The 22,848-nt window shown below is 42.0% G+C and overlaps 1 protein-coding gene across 1 annotated transcript in view; it reads right to left on the reverse strand.

Annotated features, from left to right (window-relative positions):
* Positions 1-9,340: 9,340 nt before the first annotated feature.
* Positions 9,341-22,848, reverse strand: part of LOC117361040 (alpha-1,4-N-acetylglucosaminyltransferase-like) — a 60,197-nt gene continuing 46,689 nt past the window's right edge. The window contains exons 2-3 of the mRNA XM_033945873.1: positions 21,862-22,312; positions 9,341-10,303 (exon numbers count right to left, since the gene is read on the reverse strand). Of these exons, the coding sequence (XP_033801764.1) occupies positions 9,719-10,303; positions 21,862-22,281 (1,005 nt within the window). The 5' untranslated portion in view covers positions 22,282-22,312 and the 3' untranslated portion in view covers positions 9,341-9,718. The remainder of the gene's footprint in view (positions 10,304-21,861; positions 22,313-22,848) is intronic.

Raw genomic sequence — 22,848 nt, forward strand, 5'->3', positions numbered from 1 at the left:
AGTCAATTTGGGGACAAATTAATCTCATTCTTGAATCATCTATCCCCTTGTCATATGAGGTGATAATATGTGATATGCTACTTTACGTTAAACCTACTTTAGATAAGTATAAAAGTCGCCTTTTCTTGATCTTGTCAGGAATAGGGGTTCAACTGATTACTCATAACTGGAAAAACCATGATAGGATTAATTTTACTTTTTGGTGGGTAACTGTGTGTACCGCGTATAAGTAAGAAAGGATGATGGCTGAGCGGAGGACAACTATAATGAAGAAACAAAAGATGTCAATGGGCTCCAAACCAGCTTAAATAAATTGTTATGCCCCAACATGTCAACTTTCATTTTCTCATACCTATAGCTGGAGCATAAACACTCAATTTTCTAAAGCAGCAAGATGCGGATATATATATGATACAGGAAACTCATTTGTCTGCTGGGGAATTGATGAAGTTGGAAGAGGGGTAGGTCAAGCAGTGTTTCTTTGCGCCGGCTATGGGAAAGAAAGCAGGGGTAGCTATTTTATTGCATATGAAATGTTCAACAGTATTTAATTTTATTTCTGCAGATCCTTCAGGAGGGTGGGTTCAGGTGAATATGATCTTGGAGAAACATGCTCTGATGCTGTTTAATATCTATGCCCCTAATTCAAATCAAGCAGAATTTTTTTAAAACTCTTCAACAGGTACTTCTGCAGCTGGCTGCCTCTAATTTAGCTGGGGACTTCAATGCTGTTATGGATCCATTGCTGGATAAACAACCCAGTAAGCTTTTGAAATCAATGGGATTGGGTAATTTAGTTCAATCCTGTGGATTAAAAGATATCTGGCAGATTCTCCATTATAATGCTTGGGAGTTTTCTTTTTGCTCCCATGTTCATAAATCATTTTCAAGAATAGATTATGTATTTGTATCAGATCAATTAGTTTAACAGGTAACCAAAGCTGGCATAGACCCAATTGTTTTATCAGATCATGCTGGAGTTTGGACTGAATTAAAATTTGAGGAACAAGATTGTAATAGACCTGTGTGGAGGTTCAATGATACATTGCTTGCAGATTCAAACTTTATTGAAGAATTTCAATTAAAAATGAATGAATATTTCAAATTAATGCCTCAGAGGCATTCATTTTCAAATTAATGCCTCAGAGGAAATCTCTTTAGAAACACTATGGGATGCTTTCAAAGCTATCATGAGAGGGAAAATTATCTCATATTTGGCACATGTTAAGAAACAACTTAAATTGGAATTCTCTAATTTGGAACAAAATATTAAGGACTCAGAGTCACAATTGGCCTTGAAATGGGAACAAAATATTTTGCAGGCCCTCTTAAAAGCTAAATACAAATACAATGAGATTTCCTCTCAAATGGCTAGGAAAGAGTTGTTTTCTCAACAGGCTCTGTATTATGGAAACTCGAATAAAGCGGGAAGAGTATTAGCTAATTAACTTAAAGCTAAAAAAAGGAAAGTAAAAATTGTAGCTATCACAGATGAGAATGGAGAAACTCATTCTCAAATTGGAAATATCTTAAAACAATTTTTGAAATATTATAAAGCTTTATATTCTCCTGAGCTTTGTTCAAATAAAGAACTTGATGGTTTAGAGTTCTTAACGTTAATTAAGGGGCCTAAAATTCCCGGGCATATAAAAGGAACTCTTGATGCACCTATATCATTGAAAGAACTACAAGCAGCGCTGAAGTCCCTTAGAGTTAGATCCGCTCCAGGTGGTGATGGGTTCACTGTAGAGTTTTACAAATCTTTTCAAATTACCCTATTGCCTCAGCTATTAAATTTATATCAGGCTCAACTGACTAAAGGTTGCATTACAGGTACTATGGCAGAATCTTTAACTATAGTTTTGCCAAAGCCAAATAAAGATCCTATGTTGGTTTCAAATTACAAGCCTATTTCTTTGATTAATGTAGATGGAAAACTTCTGGCTAAGTTATTGGCTTTATGCCTGGGCAAGGCTCTCCCTTATATTATTGGTATGCACCAAACGGGGTTCGTTGCTCAAAGACATTCTTCAAACAACACAAGATTGGCTTTTCACATGTTAAATTTAACAAAAGCCATGGATGATCTGGCTTTCTCTGTATCCTTGGATGCAGAGAAGGCCTTTGATCGTGTAAAGTGGACCTTCATGTATCAAGCAATGGATTGGTTTGGTATTGGTTCTGGATTTGTACAAATGATTCAAACCTTGTATAGTTCCCCTTCTGCCAGATTATATATTAATAACACTTTTTCAGAATGTTTTCGTCTGGAGAGAGGAGTTAGACAAGGGTGTCCGTTATCTCTTTTGCTTTTTGACATTGTACTGGAACCTTTGCTATTGGCTATTCAACAGGCAAAGGAGATACAGGATATTCCTTATGCAGGTCAGGAATATAAAGTCTCTGCATATGCCGATGATATTTTGCTTTATTTGAGGAATCCTGAAACTTCTATCCCGCTTTTACTGGATTTGATAAGAACATAAGAACATAAGAAATGCCTGCACCAGATCAGACCTGGGGGTCCATCCAGTCCGGTGATCCGCACACGCGGAGGCTCAGCCAGGTGTACCCTGGCGAATACCTTATTCACTCGTATCCCTCAATATGTTCTGCAAGAAGATGTGCGTCCAATTTTCTCTTAAATCCTAGAATGGTGGTTTCCTCCACCATCTCTTCCTGGAGAGAGTTCCAGGCATTCACCACTCGCTGTGTGAAGCAGAACTTTCTGACATTTGTCCTGGCCGTGTCCCCTCTCAGCTTCAGGCCATGACCTCTTGTCCGAGTCACATTTGCCAATGTGAATAACATTGTTACTTGCTCACCATCCTTTCCCCCTGCTGGTGAGTGAGTTTGCTCCATTTTATCGATTCCTTTTAGTATTTTAAAAGTCTCTATCAGATCCCCTCTCAGTCTTCTCTTCTCCAGGGTGAATAATCACAGTTTTCTGAGGCGATCTTTGTAGTTCAAGTTCTCTATACCTTTTACCAGCTTCGTCACTCACCACTGCACCCTCTCCAGCAGTGTTATATCCTTCTTCAGGTATGGAGACCAGTGTTGGACACAGTATTCCAAGTGTGGTCTGACCATTGCTCTATAAAGCGGCATTATGACCTCCCTTGATCTACTCGTGATTCCCTTCTTTATCATGCCTAACATCCTGTTAGCTTTCTTTGGCGGCGCTGCGCATTGAGCCGATGGCTTCAGGGTCCTGTCTATCAGTACCCCCAGGTCTTTTTCTTGTTCGCTCTTCCCCAATGTTATACCTAACAATTTATACTCATGCTCCTTGTTTTTGCTGCCCAGGTGCATCACTTTGCATTTTTCTACATTAAAATTCATCTGCCAATTTTCTGCTCATCTCTCAAGTTGTTTCAAATCTCTCTGGAGTTCCTCGCTGTCTTTTTGTGACCTGATTGCCCGGCATAGCTTTGTGTCATCTGCAAACTTGATGATAACACTGGTCGTTTCTTCTTCCAGGCCATTTACGAAGATATTGAATAAGATAGGCCCAAGAACCGAGCCCTGAGGTACACCGCTAGTTACTTTTTTCCAGTCTGAGTACTTCCCATTTATGCCCACTCTCTGTCTTCTGTTTTCTAGCCATTTTCCTATCCATCTTAGTATATCCCCTTCTATTCCATGACTTTGTAGTTTTTTGAGAAGTCTCTCATGAAATACTTTGTCGAACGCTTTCTAGAAGTCCAAGTATATTATGTCCACCGGTTCTCCACTATCGACATGTTTGTTCACCCCCTCGAAAAACTGAAGTAAGTTTGTCAAGCACGACTTCCCTTTCCTGAAGCCATGCTGACTACTTCTCAGCAGGTCATGGTTATCCAGATGCTGTACTATGTTGTCTTTAATCAAAGCCTCAACCATTTTCCCAGGGACCGATGTGAGACTCATAGGTTTATAGTTTCCCGGTTCTCCCCTTGATACTTTTTTGAAGATTGGGATGACGTTCGCTATCTTCCAGTCTTCTGATATCTGTCCGGTTCTAATTGACATTTTAGCGAGGGATTGCAGTAGTTCTCCAATTTCCACCTTTAATTCCTTTAATACTCTCGGGTGAATTCCATCTGGGCCAGGGGATTTGTCACTTTTTAGTTTGTCAATCTGATAGTATATCTGGTCCAGATTCACCTTCACTGTGGTGCGGCTCTCTTCTATTTCCCCCTTGAAAACTTTCACTATTTCGGGTATTGATGTGGCGTCTTCCTTGGTAAAGACAGATGCAAAGAAGGAATTTAATCTGTCTGCAATCTGTTTGTCCTCTTTGATGTATCCTTTACTTCCTTGGTTGTCGAGAGGGCCCACTGTTTCCTTTACAGGTTTCTTCCCTTTAACGTATCTAAAAAAAGGTTTGAAGTTTTTGGCCTCTTGGGCTATCTTTTCCTCATAGGCCCTTTTGGCTTCTCTCACCGCCTTGTGGCACTTCTTCTGGTCGTCTTTGTGACTGTTCCAAGCCTCGGTTGTTTTCTCGAGTTGCCATTTTTTAAATGAGTCCTTCTTTTCCCTAACTGCATCCTTTACCTCTTTGGTTAGCCAAGCTGGTTCTCTTTTGGCTTTAGTTTTCCTTCCGGACAAAACAAAATTCTTCCTAGCCACCCCCAATGACAAAATCAAAGACTCCACAATCCAAGTGAAAGGATTGGTTTTCCCCCTCGAACAAACATTAAAAATATTGGGAGTCACTCTAGACAAACACCTATCTCTAGAAAATCACACCGATCTTACTGTCAAAAAATGCTTCTCGGTGCTCTGGAAACTGCGCACCATAAAAAAATACTTTAACGATTCCTCTTTCCGCCTTCTGGTACAGTCCTCCGTTCTCAGCGTACTAGACTATTGCAATGTCATTTATTTGAGCTCCACGAAGAAAACCACTAGGAGACTAAAATTGATCCAGAACACTGCCGTCCGCCTCATATTCGGCCTGAACAAATGGGACCACATCACGCCTTTCTACCACCAACTGCATTGGCTGCCTTTCGAATCCAGAGTCTTATTCAAATTCGCCTGCTTCTGCTACAAAACAGTTTTTGGCCTATTACCTAGATACCTCAACCACCATTTCACTCTGAATCTCACCAACAAGAAATCCCGCAGAATCCAGCTGTTCGTCTTCCCATCACTAAAATTATGTCATCTCAAAAGATTCTTTGACAAAACCTTTACTTACCCGGCGGCTAAGCTGAACCCTTGGCTTGCCCAAATGATACTCGAGGCCCAAATGATACTCGAGGCCCCCACTTACCTTAGCTTCAGAAAACTTCTCAAAACGCACTTTTCCGCAAATAGGTCCTTGAACCCCCCTTCCCCCTGCTTCTCCCCTTTCCCACTCTCACCCCGCTCCTTCTTCTCCCCCTCTTACCCCCTCCCCCCACTTGGTCTCTCTCGTTATCTCATACCTTCCAACCCTACCTTCTTTATTGCTTGTACCTCTGTTTAATCTCTGTTAAAGCGTTCCCACGCTCCCCTCTTCGTTGCCTATAACTTCGTTAAAATTTTGTAAATCCGTGTGTCATCGCGGATCTTAATTAACGGATGTGAACCGCTTAGAACTTATTAGGTATGGCAGTATACAAGAATAAAATTATTATTATTATTATCTGCGGAATGTATAGATTCTGTGCTTCGGTGATAGTATTTTTTATTAGGGACCATGCTTGCTCTACCGTTTCAATTTCGGCTATCCATTTTTTGATCCGTTTTCTTACCATGGCTCTCATGTTATCGTATCTTCCTTTTTTAAAGTTAAAGGTCGTGGTTAGGGTCTTGGTTCCCTTCCCCTTCCCAATGTCAAGTTTAAAGTAGATCATACTGTGATCGCTCATCCCCAGCGGGACCGTGACTTCTACTTCTTTTGTTTGCCCAGTTATGCCATTTAGGACCAAGTCCAAGGTGGCGTTTCCTCTTGTTGGTTCTCCTACCATTTGTTCTAGGAAGCAGTCACCCATCATTTCCGGTTTAGCAAATTTTCTGGCTATAAAATAAATTGGAGTAAATCAGAGGTTCTTCAACTAAATGTACAGAGGGGCATAATCAAAAAAAAATGTAAGTCCCCTTTTGGCCTAAGTCCTTAAACGTTCAAAGCAGAAGCAGGGAAAGTGTCCATAACCAAAACAAACGTCCTTGTTTTGATTATGGCCTGCCTCTACTAAACGCCCAGATCACCACTACGTCTAAAAATACACCCCCACGACGTCTACACTTTTTGGCAATAATGAACCAAAAAAACGCCTAAGCCCCAAACGTCCAACAGAAGGGCTTTTAGGCGAAGGAGGAGCCAGTCCTTCTCCTAAAAGCTAGATTCTGTAACCAGTGTCTGTCAAAAACAACACCGGTTATAGAACCTCCCCCCACAACGATCCAGGCAGGAGGGTATCCAAGCCGTCTTGCCCCGCGGCAGCCGTGGCAAACCCTGACTCGATCTGGCCAGGAGGGAGCCCAAGCCCTCCTGGCCCCGGTGACCCCTCCTCCAAAAGTAATGGGCCAGGAGAGAGCCCAAGCTCTACTGGCCCCGGCGACCCCACTCCGAAAGTAACAGGCCAGGAGAGATCCCAAGCCCTCCTGGCCCCGGCAACCCTCTACCCTCCACCCCCCACTACAATACGGGCAGGATGGATCTCAGGCCCTCCTGCCCTCGACACAACCCCCTCCCCCTAATGACTGCCCCACCAGAACCCCTGATTGGACCCCCCCGCCGACCCGCGACCCCCCCGGCCGACTCCAAGACCCCTCCTCCCCCACCCCCACCCCTTCCCCGTACCTGTACGTTGGCCCGACCCAGCCCATGTGCCTAAGGCTCCGCCCACAGGAAGGGCCTAAGGCTCCCGGGCCTATTCTGATTGGCCCAGGCGCCTCAGGCCCCACCTGTGGGCATGGTTTCTTCCGCCTGGGCCAACTCGGCCCCATTCTGGACCCGGCTGGCCTGCCTCCATTGAGATTGGGTCACATCTTGAGAATCAAGTTACTTATGCTGTATAAGGACAATAGAATTTTATTAGACACATGGCAGACATTAAAATTTATTAATAATTTAACACTTATTCCGATTCATAAATCCACGTGTCACTCCCTTTGGCTAAACTCCAAGATTCAAATTGACGGGTTTAAGGTCATCTGGAAGCATTGGATGAAGGCGGGCATATATACACTAAATTATGTTATTTCAAATAGGAAAATGCTTGATTTTTTTTAAGACTGCAACAATCTTGGTATTTCAAAGTCTCAAATTTATAAGTGGTTTCAGTTGAAGCAAGCCATTCAGAAAGGGTTCCTTGATTGGCGTAATTTTAAAAATCATTATAGCTGCAGGTCCTATGCTTCCAGACAGATTTCCACATCAGGCTGTTCAGTGGTATAAATTAATATCTGAATTTTTGAATAAGAAACCAAAGACTGATCTTCGTGACATTTGGAGCATTGAGATAAAGCAGCAGATTTCTGTGCCTCAATGGCCATGAATTTGGACTTGGAGGATGAGATGTATGGCGTCTGCATCTATGAGACAAACATGTTTTTTCTTGTTACATAGAGCTTTTTGGACCCCTGTTCGTTTACAGAAGTTGGATAGTTCTAAGTCTAATAGATGGTGGCACTGTCATCTTGATGTAGGGACATTGGATCATTTACTGTTCTGTTGTCCATTGAAACTTAAATTTTGGAGATTCATTTGGGATCAAGTGAATAAATTATTGGAAAATCCAGTGGCATTGATGTACGATACCATGCTATTTGGCACGTTAATGAGGGCCAAATGCCAAATATCTTCCCATAATAATAAACTTCTCTGTATTATGACAGGGGTTGCCATACAACTTATTTTGAGGAATTAGAAAAACTGGGATCGGTTAAATTATACTTTCTGATGGAAATCTCTATGCCACATTTTTAAAATGGAGCATATGATGGCCATACAACAGGGATATTATAAGAAATTTATGGATGTTTGGGATCCATTGACAGAATTCTGTAAGAAGTGATTGTTGATTTTGCCCTTTGATCATACACATCCAGGGTGGGTGGGGGAGATACTTTTAATTAAAGTGCAATTGCTGTATATGTATAAAGGGGGGGATGATATATGTATTTGTCATAAATATAATTTGATAGAATTTAAATGCTGTTAAAGTGTAAAATGGCTGTAGCTTTTGTTGCACTTATTTTTGGCTTTAAAATGAATAAAGATATATAAAAAAAAGACTTTCAAAAGGTTTGTGGATGCACATCATCCTAGAACAAATCCCACTTGATCATCATGGATAAGGGTTGGCAGGAACCTGTTGAGTCTGGTTGTCAGGATATTAACTAATACTTTCATATCCTGGTTCAGTAAGGATATTGGGCAGTAGATGCTTAATTGATCTATGATAAGAACATAAGAATTGCCATACAGGGATAGACTGAAGGTCCATTTGGGCACTGAGACAGTCCTCAAAAATTGGATATGTCCAGATTTTCCAAGACATCTGGTAACCCTATTGATACCTGACCTCTGTTTGTTGGGAGAGAATCAGAAAGTGCTTCAGGGCGGGCTACAAGCAGTATCTGAGGATCCCTGCTATGACACTGAAGATATTTTTAGCAGCTACTCTACACAGGTGGTGATTCCTAGGCTGGTGAGGAAGGAAGGGGGCAGGGGAGGAGGGAGATAGGGATCAGCTTTCCAGCAGAGGTGAAAGGGAGGGAGAGAGAGAGGTGCTGGCCCAGATAGAGTCACATTTATAAGACAACCCTGGTTTTGCCAGTGCCTTTTGGGGCCAAAATTTCTTGACTTATTGTAGAATATATGTGGTATGTACATTTCCTCTCTTAACCTCAAACACATCTCTTTAGAAGTTGAATAAGGGTGGTTTTAAGACAGCTAATTTTCATAAAATGACTGAAATTTACTGTCTTATGGCATTCAGCATTAAAGGCACAATAAACCTGAATGATTAACTCTGAAGAGCTAAATCAAGGAATTAAGAACATAAGCAATGCCTCCACTGGGTCAGACCCGAGGTCCATCGTGCCCAGCAGTCCGCTCACGCAGCAGCCCAACAGGTCCAGGACCTGTGCAGTAGCCCTCTATCTATACCCCTCTATCCCTTTTTCCAGCAGGAAATTGTCCAATCCTTTCTTGAACTCCAGTACCGTACTCTGTCCTATTACGCCCTCTGGAAGCGCATTCCAGGTGTCCACCACACGCTGGGTAAAGAAGAACTTCCTAGCATTCGTTTTGAATCTGTCCCCTTCCAACTTTTCCGAATGCCCTCTTGTTCTTTTATGTTTTGAAAGTTTGAAGAATCTGTCCTTCTCTACTCTCTCTATGCCCTTCATGATCTTGTAGGTCTCTATCATGTCTCCTCTGAGTCTCCGCTTTTCCAGGGAGAAGAGCCCCAGTCTCTCCAATCTTTCAGTGTATGAAAGGTTTTCCATGCCCTTAATCATTCGTGTCGCTCTCCTCTGGACCCTGATGCATTTATGGAGTTTTGTCTATGTGATATTAATATTGTTTATCAATTAAAATGTTTGTTTTACATTTTTAAACTTTACATTAAATATAAATCAAGGAAACTTTACATTAAAAATAAATCAAGGAAAACAATTAAAATTAAAGCAAATAAACAAGGAGGAAAGATGAAGGTCTGAACACTTTTATGCAGTCCTCATTGACTATCTCTATGATTATGGAAAATATTAAGAAGCTAACATTGTCCTCCTGTATTTATTTCCTTGATGTATGTTTTACAATGAATTTATAAGTAAGTGGACAATGCTTCATAAAGAGATTCTCAGCCAATGAATTGCTTCCAGCAATCACCTTCTTGAAACTCTTGTTCATGTAATTCCACAAATGCAAGCCATATGAGTTATTAAAAGTGTCATGGGGATTCCAGACCTGAAAATACCGTTCCCATGCAGAATAGAGAAGTGGATAGAATCGTTTTGTATTCATAATGGAAATATTTCTACACGTTATGTCTCCTATATCCTTGAAACCCGATATCTCACATTGACTTTTTATCACTCTAGTAAGTAGTCTAGGACCTTGTTGACCCCATAGGTTTCCTCTGTAGTTCTTCACAAAGTCCTCCATGCAGTCCCAGAGAAATTCATCGTGCCTTTGGAAACCAAATGCTGCATTGTTGATTGTCTCAAAATTTTCAAATGCCAGGAAATCTACTTCTGGGACAGGCTTCAGGGATATAATATCTGTATCCATGTAAATCCCACCATATTTCCAAATCATTGCTAATCTGAAGCCATCAGCGCTGACATGAGTCCAGAATGTCTCCCAGGCTGGGTTTACCTGTAAAGTATACAGAGGGTTATTTTTCCTTTCACTTCTTTTGTTTCATTGTCAGTATAAAATCAAGTAACAATTGTTAGTTCATAGTCTTTTGGGAACTTTTTCTGTTTGAATTTGACCCAGTTGTTATATTGAGTATAAAATCAAGGATAGATTAACATGTACGTAAAAGTGATTACTTCACTATATTGCTAATATCAACAGGAAACATATATTAGGGTTTTTCTTTTTAATATGTCTATTGGTGCATTGTGAACTCTTTTGTCTGTAGCTTAAGATTGTCAGTAGAATCTTAATATAATGCATCTTAGTTATAATTAGAGCTTAAGATTTTAGATTTTGACCAATTAAATACTGGGAAAACACCTAGATTCATAAAAAAAAGTAAAACAAGTGTTTATTGGATAAACTGTGGAAAAATCCAACTTTCCCTAGTACTCTCACCCCTCTGCTTGCTTGCATTACATTTACTGTATTGTTTCTATGCCTTTCCATACTGACTACTTCTCAACTGCACAAATGTATATATTTGATTCCACAGAACAAGGAATATAGCAATGCACTTGTGATATGAAAACACTCAAGGGGGGGGCCCAATATTCAGCCAGTAGAAATCATCTTTTGCTGATTGTTGTTGGTGTTATCCTCGAAAATCCAATGCTGGGCCTTATCCAGGCTCTGTTATTTAATTTCTAGGTATAAGTAGCTGGCAAAAACATAGCAGATAAAATGTGAATTGTAAGCAAAAGACAACAAACAAACTGCAGATGATGTACAAGATGCAGGCTTTGTTTATTAAATCAATAAAAATGCAGCAAAATATACAACCTTATTACCAACCAAGGAACCCGACACGGTCCGTGTTTCAGACAACACGCCTTCCTCAGGGGTCCATGGTGGTTAAGGTATGAAGCAAATTGCACAAAAGATATCAAACGAACGCCTATGAGAAATGAATGTGGACAAGCTTGCTTCACTGCAGACTACATTGGATTCTTTTTGTGCCTCTAAAATGTTAATTGTATACATATAGGACTAACTTTTATGTCGCCCTATTTATGCTGAATCTTGGCACTTAACCAGCCAAGCGCTGTCTCCACCTTTGGAACGTCCCCAAAATAGTTGGTTTCACATTGAGCACTGAGAAGACATTTTCAATGACACTAATCAGTTATGTGCCGCTGAATATGATCTGGTAGCCTTTGATTAGGGGGTGAATGTTTCAATGTTTAATTATGTGATGCTAACAACACATATTTTGAAGCACTTGTTATGCGATTCACCCCAACTACATTTTTTTTTTTGTAATTGTTTATTTATAACAAATAACCTCACAGCGACACATCAGTACAATAAAAAAACAGTACATTCAGTCAATCCACAGAACAGCAAGACCCACTGATGTCATCCCCATCCCCACCCCCGGTAACAGCATATAACAACCTTCACCCCCCATGAAGGAGAAGAAAGAGCAGAATTGAAAAAATAGAAGCACATAACCAGAATAAGACAAACCCCCAATGCCCCAGACCATTCCAGTTCCATCAATTCAACTGACAGCAGAACTCCCCACATCCAATCTCTCCACTACCAGGTATCTCCCCCCAAATATCGTAATATTGCTGCCATTGCCTAGTCAACAGGGCCGAAAGCCTGTATCTTTCACATACCTACCTCAATTTTTCTCTTATTAGAGTCAGCGTAGGTATAGTAGTGCTTCGCCAATGGCGAGCCACAGTCAGCCTAGCCGCTGTGAAAGCCAACCGTACCAGTCTATCTTGGGTATCATCTGCCCCTCCCATAGGAAATCCCAATAAGACCACCTCCGCTCTGACTTGGAGGGGCACCTGAAGGAGAGCCCCCACATACTTAAACACTTGTCTCCAAAAGTCTTGAATTGAAGGGCAGCTCTACCACATATGAAAAAGGTTCCCCGCTGCCCACAGCCCCTCCAGCATAATGCTGTACCCTGAACAGACATCTGATTTCATGCCAGGTAGAGATGGGGGATCTTTGTGAGGTGGGCAAGGAAAGGGTTGCAGTACTTTGGCCAATTTCTGGAGGGGGAGACCATCCGTGCTTTTCCTGAGCTCCAGGCCCTTTATAAGTTAGATTCTAAGGACCTTTTCCCATATCTTCAAGTGAAAAGTTATTTGCAAATGGCTAAACAGGCTGATGCCGCAGTTTATAGCTGTTCTGACTTTGAGGAGTTGTTGGGCTCACCAGTGCGCAGAGGATACATTTCCATGTTGTATAAATGGGTGCATCAGGACAAGGCCCCAACTACATTTTAAATGATAGTTTATACACTAATTTAAGAACAGGAGTTTAAGCACAGTTTTAGGGTGTATTTAGAGAGCATGCTAACCTCTGATCAGTTGTGTGTATCTTTTAGATATTTGCAGAGCATCCTGAGAAACCTTGAGAAAGCCACTCTTGTGGCGAAATGGGTCCCCATCGGGCTGGTCAGAAACTCTGCCCACTTAAGATAAGTAGGACTTCTTGCTGTTGTTATAAAAGTAAAAAAATATATAAGGTGCAGTAAGAAATAAGTTAAGCACTAATAGGAGGAGGAGGTCACTAGTGTCAGTGATTGAAACTATGAACCGTTTAGTCTTGATATTGGGCAAAATGTCCCTATCCAAGTAGGTTTCTGAAACCCTTTATCCTCATCTCTCTCTTGAAACACCATATAGTGGGAGCGCCTGAAGAAACAAGTTAGACTCCTGGAAGGCAGAATACTTGAACTAGAGGCACTTCGAGCAATGGAGGAGGAGGACAGAGAGGCAGACAACTTCAAGATGGAGGAAACCATCGAGGAAGAAGTCCGGGAGTTAGAGAAGTTCATCGAAGAGGCATACAGAGAGGCCGTGGAAAATCACCAGCAACAATGGAACTATCGAGACACACTCACAGTGAGTGAGGACTACCTGGAGGACAACCACAAGGAAGAAATGGGTGACACAGCAGTGACACCTGGAAACAGCAAAAGGAACCCAAAGGAAGATGAGTCTGGTGCAAGCCACCACCAGGTTGAGGGAAGATGGAAGTACACAGAGGATACGGACCTATGGCTGGAGAGATGGACATACACCAGGGACACGGACCTGCGGCTGGAGAGACTAGAGAAGACAGAGAGGACAGTGATCATCGTGGGGGACTCCATCATCAGACAAGTCGAAAGCCACATAGTGGGAGGAAGACAGGATCATCTGGTGACCTGCCTACCAGGAGCCAAAATAGAAGACATAGTGAGCCACATCGACAGGATCATCGACAGCGTGGAAGAGGAAGATACGGCGGTGGTGATTCATGTGGGAACAAACAATGTGAGCAACAGGAACTACAGCAGTAAAGTACTAAAGGACTAGTTCCGGATGCTATGAAGGAAACTGAAGATCAGAATGCCGAGGGTAGAGTTCTCGGAGATCCTACCGGTACCCAGGGCCGACGAGAAGAGGCAGATGGAGCTGTAAGCAGTCAATGCGTGGATGAGGCGCTGGTGTGAGGAAGAAGATTCCACTTCATGTGCAACTGGACGATGTTCTGGGGGAAGAGCAAGTTATTCAGGAAGGATGGACTCCACCTCAGCGGAGATGGAACAAGGCTACTTGCAAGCAACAAGAGATAAATTGATAAGTTTTTAAACTAGGAAGAAGGGGAAAGCCGACAGTCAACTGAGAGTCGATGGTTCGGAAATCAGTATTCCCAGGGGAAATCATGCAGGAAAATAGCGGGGAAGACTCACGGGATCATAGGCAGGATAGATATCCTAACAGATTGACAAGGACACAAGAGGGAAGGAAATGCAAGAAAGTAACAGGCCACAAACTCAAGTGTATGTACACGAATCCAAGAAGCCTGAGGAATAAGATGGGGGAATTGGAAGATATAGCACAAAAAGGTAACCTTGACATCATCGGCATCACGGAAACATGGTGAAACAAGGAAAACGTCTGGGACACTGTGCTACCGGGATTCAAGCTATACTGCAGAGACAGAGTGGGTCAAAAAGGTGGGAATATTGCCCTATATGTTAAAGAGGGAATTAATTCTATCGGAGAGAACACACTGGAAATTAAAAATAAGTTAGAGTCTATATGGGTCGAAGTTCTGGGAACAAATGGAACAGAAACGAAGATCAGCATCTACTACCAACCCCCAGGGCAGTCCAAATAAATTGATGGAGAAATGACGAATGAAATTAAATGCAACTACAAGGGAGACATTATTGTGGGTGACTTCAATTATCCAGGGAAAGACTGGAACCTAGGCACCTCCGGTTTCATGTTTCTGGATGCTGTAGGCAATTTCTTCCTGGAACAACTTGTCAAGAAAAATACGAGAGGAAATGCGATTCTGGACTTAATTCTAAATGGACTACAAGGACCAGCACAAGGAGAAGAAGTAGAAGGGATGCTGGGAAGCAGTGATCACAATATGATCCTCTTCAATCTGGACACAGGGGCAAAACATCAATCCAGAACAACGGCCACGGCACTGAACTTCCAAAAAGGGAATTATGAAGGGATGAGACTCATGGTGGGAAAAAAGATTAAGAAGAGGATAAGCACTGTAAAAACCCTAGAGCAAGCATGGCCCCTTTTTAAGGACACAGTCACCGAGGCGCAAAATCTATATATACCGTGTATCAACAAGGGATCCAAGAGGAAAAAGAACAAGGAACCGGTGTGGCTCACTGTAGCGGTGAAGGAAGCGATCAGAGACAAGAAGACTTCATTTAAGAAATAGAAAAGGTTAAAAATGGACAAAAACTGGAAAAAGCATAAACAGCATCAAAGCAGGTGCCATAACGCGGTAAGAGGGGCCAAAAGAGACTACGAGGAAAAAATAGCCAAGGAGGCGAAAAACTTCAAGCTGTTCTTTCGATATATCAAGGGGATATGACCCGCGAAGGAAACGGTGGGGTCGTTGGATGACCATGGAATAAAGGGAGTGCTAAAGGAAGACAAAGCTATCGCCAATAAACTGAACACATTTTTTGCGTCTATATTTACCGAAGAGGATATACACAACATACCGGAAGCCGACAGGCTATATGCGGGAAACGAAGATGGGAAACTGACTGGGCTGATGGTCAGTCTAGAAGAGGTATGCAGGCATCAAAGCATAAACAGCATCAAAGCAGGTGCCATAACTCGGTAAGAGGGGCCAAAAGAGACTACGAGGAAAAAATAGCCAAGGAGGCGAAAAACTTCAAGCTGTTCTTTCGATATATCAAGGGGATATGACCCGCGAAGGAAACGGTGGGGTCGTTGGATGACCATGGAATAAAGGGAGTGCTAAAGGAAGACAAAGCTATCGCCAATAAACTGAACACATTTTTTGCGTCTATATTTACCGAAGAGGATATACACAACATACCGGAAGCCGACAGGCTATATGCGGGAAACGAAGATGGGAAACTGACTGGGCTGATGGTCAGTCTAGAAGAGGTATGCAGGCAGATTGATAGGCTTAAAAATGATAAATCCCCAGGACCGGATGGCATCCATCTGAGGGTAATCAAGGAACTGAAAGGGGCTATAGCTGAACTGCTTCAACTAATAACCAATCTGTTGATCAAATCGGGAAGGATTCTGGAAGACTAGAAAGTGGCGAATGTTATGCCGATCTTCAAGAAAGGTTCAAGGGAAACTACAGACTGGTGAGTCTGATGTTGGTACCCGGAAAGATGGTAGAGGCACTGATAAAAGACCGCATCATTGATCACCTTGACGGACACGATCTGATGAGGACCAGCTAGCACGGCTTCTTGCTTGACGAACTTGCTACACTTCTTCGAGGGAGTAAACAGGTAGATAGACAAGGATGACTTGGTCAACAGTGTATATTTGGATTTTCAGAAGGCGTTTAACAAGGTTCCGCATGAACTTCTACTTCAAAAAATTGCGAGCCATGGAATCGAGGGTGAAATACTCACATGGATTAAAAACTGGCTGGGATCATGAACAGATCGGAGAAGGTTATCATGCCGCTGTACCAGGCCATGGTACGCCCTCACCTGGAATACTGCATCCAGCACTGGTCGCCATACATGAAGAAAGACACGGCACTACTCAAAAGTGTCCAAAGAAGAGTGACTAAAATGGTAAAGGGAGTTGCCGTACAGCGAGAGATTAGAGAATCTGGGCCTCTTCTCCCTTGAAAAGATGAAACTGGGCGGGGACATGATAGAAACATTCCCAAGATACTGAAGAGAATAGACTTAGTAAATAAAGATAGGTTGTTCACCCTATCCAAGGTAGGGAGAATGAGAGGACACTCTCTAAAGTTAAAAGAGGATAGATTCCGTACAAACGTAGGGAAGTTCTTCTTCATCCAGAGGGTGGTGGAGAACTGGAATGCAGTTCCGGAGGCTGTTATAGGAGAAAACACCCTCCAAGGATTGAAGACAAAGTTAAACAAGTTCCTGCTGAACCAGAAAATACGCAGGTAGGGCACTGGTCTTTGACCTGGGGGCAGCTGCGGGAGCAGACTGCTGGGCACGATAGACCACTGGTCTGACCCAGCAAGGGCATATGGGCATATGTTCTTATGAAAACCAAAGATAGTTGTGTCAGTTCCTAGGGATGATTGGTTATTACTGACAGTTTATTCCCAATTTAGCCTCACTGATTTATTATATAATAATTGCCCTATTAAGATACCATGGAGTAGAGAAACCAATCAGGCTTTACAGCACTTGAAATGTTCTCTGAAAAGATCCAGTTTTGAAAAAATATTGACTTTAGTCAGGAGTTTATATTGCAGATCGATGCCTTGGGGTTTGGATTCGGAGTGGTCCTGAGTCAGGGGATGGGAGAGGAGGAACACCCCATGATGTTTCTTAGCCAAAATCTGACTGGGGCAAAACAACAATATTCTACTACTGAAAAGGAGTGCCTTGCAGTACAATGGGCTGTGGAAACTGCAGTATTCTCCCCTAGGCAGACAATTTACCCTTGTTATGGATCTCGCGCCTCTAAAATGGCTTCATCTTATGAAAAAATACTAATGTCCGGTTTATACAATGGTTTTTAATGTTGCAAGCCTACGGGGCTCATAATCGAAAGAGAAAAACCTCCCAAAACTGGCCTAAGTCGGCACTTGGACGAACATTGCCCAAATACATCCAAGTGCCAATAAGAAAAACAGGTTTAGGACGTATTTCTAAACAACCTAGGCCTTCTTAGTGCCGCTGAACGACCAAAGCTAAACGGGGTGTTTCAGGAGGAGTGTCGAGGGCGGGAGTTGGGCGGGACATGGGCTGGCTTAGACTTAGTCGTACAGCATATATAACTGAAAGTTGTACAGCCAATTTGGACGTTGTGACTTAGACCATGGTCTAAGTTACAAAAAATCCATTTAAAGTCACAAGATAAGCACTGCAAACACATAACACAGACTCCCACGCAGTACCCCAGTGATCACCGACCCCCCCACCCCCATAAAAATATTAATCACACCTTTAAAATTTAGCCTCCAGACCATCATCACCTGGCAGCCTGGCATAGGAAAGCTTAGTCGTCCAGCACAGAGGCGGGTTAAGCCATTTTGGGGGTGAGTTAGGGACTCATGGAGAGGAGGACCCATGCCCATAAGCCCCAGTAATCACTGCATTGATACTTAAACATATGCACTCCCCTATACACCCCCCAAACCCTTTTTTACTGGCATATAAGTAGCTCCTGCAGCCATAATGGCTATTAGGGTGGTAGATAAGTGGGCCTAGGGGATTCTGGAGGTGGCTTGGGGGGCTCACCATGACCTATAAGGGAGCTGTAGTGAGGAGAAGACATGGCACCCTTTTTGTGAAGTTCACAGCAGTGCCCTGTAAGGTACCCCACTATTTAGGTGGCATGTCTGAATGTTCAGTCCATCACTTTGCAGATCCCTCCCACATCCAACAGGGCTTGTTCTAAACATTTTTGGCTTGGACAAAAAGTTGGATGAAAATGTGGTATAAAGATGGACGATGTAGCGACTTGGCCGATCAGATCCGCAGGACGTATAGTTAGACAATTTTCGAAACGAAAAATTTTGGACATATTTTTCGAAAATGTGTCCTAGGCTGTTTTTTTTTTACTTTGGACGACTTGCGACTTAGACGAAAACGGATTTAGACGTCCCTTTCGATTATGCCCCTCCACAGGGTTGTTCATAGAACAGGGTTGTTCATAGAGCAGGAAAAGCACACTTACATGCTGATTTTTTTTAAATTACAAATAGAAAATCCGAAGAAACAAGAAGCTCAGCCCAAGGGGGTTGAGCTGAGGGGGTGTATGTCCTCTGACCCACCACTTGAAGACCAGCTAAGACATCTTATGAGAAAACCAGGAAGTAACCAGGATCCTATTCGGTTGACCTAATTTGCATATGGATATGCTACAGGGAAGTTAATTGTCTGAAAAAATGAGGACTTTTTGATATGAGGACAAGGGAGGAAATGGACAATGATTTCCATCCAAATATTTAGAAAGACAGCCCAAAGATAAGAGAACTAGCACTTTCAATGACTGGGCTGGGGTCTTATCCTGATGATCCAGGATGAGAACAAAGAAGACTTCAGGACTTTTCCATTAGGGAGCTGAGCTATTTTGAGCTCTCAGGCGACTCTCAGGGGGAGGAATGCTGGCATACGCCTTACTCCCAGTAAGCCTAAGCTAATTGGCCAGAGTAACCCAATTGGCCAGAGCATCGCCAGAGTGACTGGAAGAACCAGAGTGACTGGAAGGATCAGAACCAACTGCAGTACTCACAGTATCATACTTATATTCATATATGAACAGTTGGTCAATAGCAACTCACAATTTTCACATTCAAAACCAGTGTGATGCAATTACTTTTGCTTCCAATAGCATCTAAGTAACTTCAGAAGTAGATCAGTGAGGTAACTCAGCATATTGGTCTCCTTGGAGCCTTCCAACAGACTAAAACTGCTAATGTTACTCCATCAACTCTGATTTGCCATGTCTTCTAAGTCTCTTTTGTAATTGTAAAATTGCTTTATCAGCTCAGGTATGTATTTCAGCCAGGTCTCCAGTTTATGGGTATGCTTTTCCAAGATGTCTAAATGAAGCTTAGAAGCAATAAAATGGGCATTAAGGGATTCCAATTCTTGGCAGATACTCTGGGTAGTTTATACTTGCTCTAGCATTATTCCTTTATTTATATTTTCAACTAAATTTACAAGAAAAACAACTTCTTGTTAAAGAAATACAGTAGGATAAAGTTAATATAAGGCATTAACAAATAAAAAGACAGAATAATTGTATATCCTTCCTTAGACCATGATAATAAGGGGAGTACGGCCTGTATATAGGAGAAGTAAAATTCTCATTCACAATGTATATAAGTTAAAAAAAAGTAAGGCTATAACACTATAACTCAAAGTTTGCTACCTAAAAGGATTTGAACTGATCTGGAAGAAAGAATACATACTTAATTTGTGTGTACTTCACAATACCACTTACAAGGGTAAGCTCCAACATTATTGCCTACAGTGCCTTCAGTTCCTGTGGATCTATTTTGTGGTGCTTTAGGCCTGATGTAATGGTAAAATTGCTATCAATCTTGCTTTCTTTGACACCGGACATTGCCATGATTATTAATAGAGGCTGGGAGTGAAGATTTAATGACTTGGGATGGCTCACTTATCTAAAATAAATTTTTTGCAATAGGAACATTCACTCCATATGTCCAGTCATGATCCCAGCCAAGCTCCCCTCCCAATCATGGTGTCATAAATTTCTATAATATCATCTGTTGGTTGTTTTTTCTCCAACTTGACCCCTAAGGATAGTACATGAGACTACTGCTATGAGTGAGCAGTGGCTTTTTGGTACTGGTAGCCTACAAGAGAGAAGCAACTTAGGACTGTTCCTGTTCCCTATCGTTAGACATCGGGGCTTATGCTGAGGGTGTCTTTAGGAGGGTTGGGGCTCTTTGTTGGAGGTACAGGGAAATTAGAGAGACCTTTGATGAGTAAGAGGGGGGGGGGGCTATGTACACCACATACCTTACCTCTGGCTCCTTTATGATGGACCCCTGGAAACACCGGGCCATATTTTGGCAGCATTTGAATATTGACTCATAACAGTCTAAGTGGTATGGAGGAGGCAATTGCCTAAGGCTTTTGCTGAAGTAAAGCACATATAAGCAACAAAAGCTGAAAAGATAAGTAAAGCACCTGGTGGCTCTCCAAAATTATGTGATTAACTTTCTTCTGCACAAAAGCACTCTTCTATCAAAATATTAAAAGTCAGAAATTCCTTGCAAACAACAATTTCAAAAATTCTTCCGTCTGAGGGTTGGGTATGTACCAGAATGGCCATATTTGCATGTCACCAGTAGGTCTTTAAGTGGTGGAAATGAGATGAGCCTCTTCCATCCTACCCACCTTACTGAGGATGAACAGTTACCATGACAGTTGGATCCTGGAATGCTCCTAAGCGAGTTATTTCTACCTTAGCTTCTCCTGGACATTCTTCTTGGCTTCTTTTCTAGTCTAGACCTCCCTCCCCCCAGTCTTCTCACTCTTAGAAAAACACCTTTAATGTTAACCTAGCTGGCGTATGGGGCAATACCTCTCCCTAGCTGGTATGGGGGGAGGGGAAACCTTCTTCCTTGGCTGCCTTCTGATTCCCCTAGATTTCCTCAACATCTCTCCTTTCACATACTCCTGGACCATGCCCTCCTGGTTCCACTCCTTCTGTATCACTTCCCCCTTGGGCAGGATTATGGAGTTTTATGTTGGCTCTGACACTTCCCCTCAAGGAAGGTCAAACCATAGCTACATTAAAGAGGCCCAGAGGAAATCAGCGATGCCCACTGCTGATCCCTCCACCTGAACCTGAGAAACTATAACCATTATGTTCAGGTAGACCAAGTTGAACTTGGAACCATGAAGAGTCTGTGTTTTGGCCTGGTCCATTGAGGGCCAGCTTCATGTTCTCACTAGAGACTGTGCTGGTAACTCTGGATCTAGGGACCAGGCCAGAGACCAGTAAGAGTTGATGCTGAGTTGAGAGACATTCATGTCTGCTATGGCCCTGCAAGAGCAGGCCGCCCAAGGACACTGCTAAGTTTACAGAATTAGTTTTGAGTTTTGATTCCTTCCTTCCTGTGAAGTGTACAGAAGCCCTTACAATATATATTTTAATATATATTATTTGCTTTCTCTGTAACTTGCTGAGTGTGTGTGGCTTGTCTTACCTGGCTCCATGGCATCCTGGCCTGTAGAGACAGGGCTTTGTGCTGCATGTTTATTTCCCTCCCAGAGGAATGGAGGATACATCCTGAGGCTTTGATGGATAAGCTGGCTCCTCATCCATTACCTCAACACCTCTGAAGCAGATGATGGTGACCTGCTACACTAACATTACAGGACTATTATAGAGCAAATTACAAAGAGAAAAAAATTAAAAAATTGGAAAGAAAAGAAACTGAAGCTAAGAAAAGTTAAACTAAATGGAACAATGCTATTATGAATAAAAATATGCTTCAGATTTTCATGGATATTCTATTTCAAGTTAAATATAATGAAAAAATGTTACCTTTTGGTACCAAGAATATAGAGGAGTGTTGTTAAAAACTTCTTCAAAGTCTAATGGAAGGATGTGGATATTTTTAATAGATAACAGCAGTGGAATGGCCTTGAAGAAGGAACTCTTTTTGATCTTCTCACCTTTGGCCAGTCCTTTCATGAAGAAATAAATAGTTCTGTTGGGGTACGTTTGAGATGCTGATTCTACAGCACATACTGCTAAAGAGGAGGGTTCCAGTTTCTCTGTAGTCTCAACAAAAAAGATTCCATGATCAGGTTTAATAATACCTTCAGCTATAAACTGCTTAGTCATGAACTGCTTATTCATGAATTTGTGCAATGTCCATAAAGGCTCTATATTAATCCAGTAGAGTGTAGAACAAATAAGCACGAAGACAAGGGAAAGTGAACATATTATGCTTGATTTCATGACCGATTCTTTGGAGTGACCACAGTGGCACCTGTTTAAGTAATAAGAGATAAAGAAAATGACCAAACATTAAAAATATCCATTAAAAGGAGTTTAGTCAAATTATTAGTAAACAGTAACACACTCAGCCCTAGTAAATTTACAGAGGCCAATTTTTGAGCCTGCAGTAGCTCTCAACGGGGCCCTTTTACTGAAACCTAGCACACACTAATTGCTAAGAAGCCCCTTTTATACCTATAGGCTTCTTAGCTAAAGTTAGGCACCGATATCACCATGGATTAGTGTGGTACTAAGCGTGATTCTATAAAAGTTAGGCACCCATTATAGAATCACACTTAGCACCGGCTAAGTATGCTTTAGACAGCACTAAGCATTATAAAATTTAGGTACACTATAGTTATGCCAGGGTTTTCTTTGCCTAATTCATAGAATTACCTAACTTGAAAACATGCCCATGATCTGACCCTAACCATGCATACTTTTAATGTAAGTGTTTGGGCTAGGCACCTACCTTTTATCGAATTGAGTTTTTCGAGTTAGGCACCTAACTTTCGATTAAGGCACTGT

The sequence above is a fragment of the Geotrypetes seraphini genome, chromosome 1 (assembly GCF_902459505.1).
Source record: "Geotrypetes seraphini chromosome 1, aGeoSer1.1, whole genome shotgun sequence".
Classification (NCBI taxonomy): Eukaryota; Metazoa; Chordata; class Amphibia; order Gymnophiona; family Dermophiidae; genus Geotrypetes; species Geotrypetes seraphini.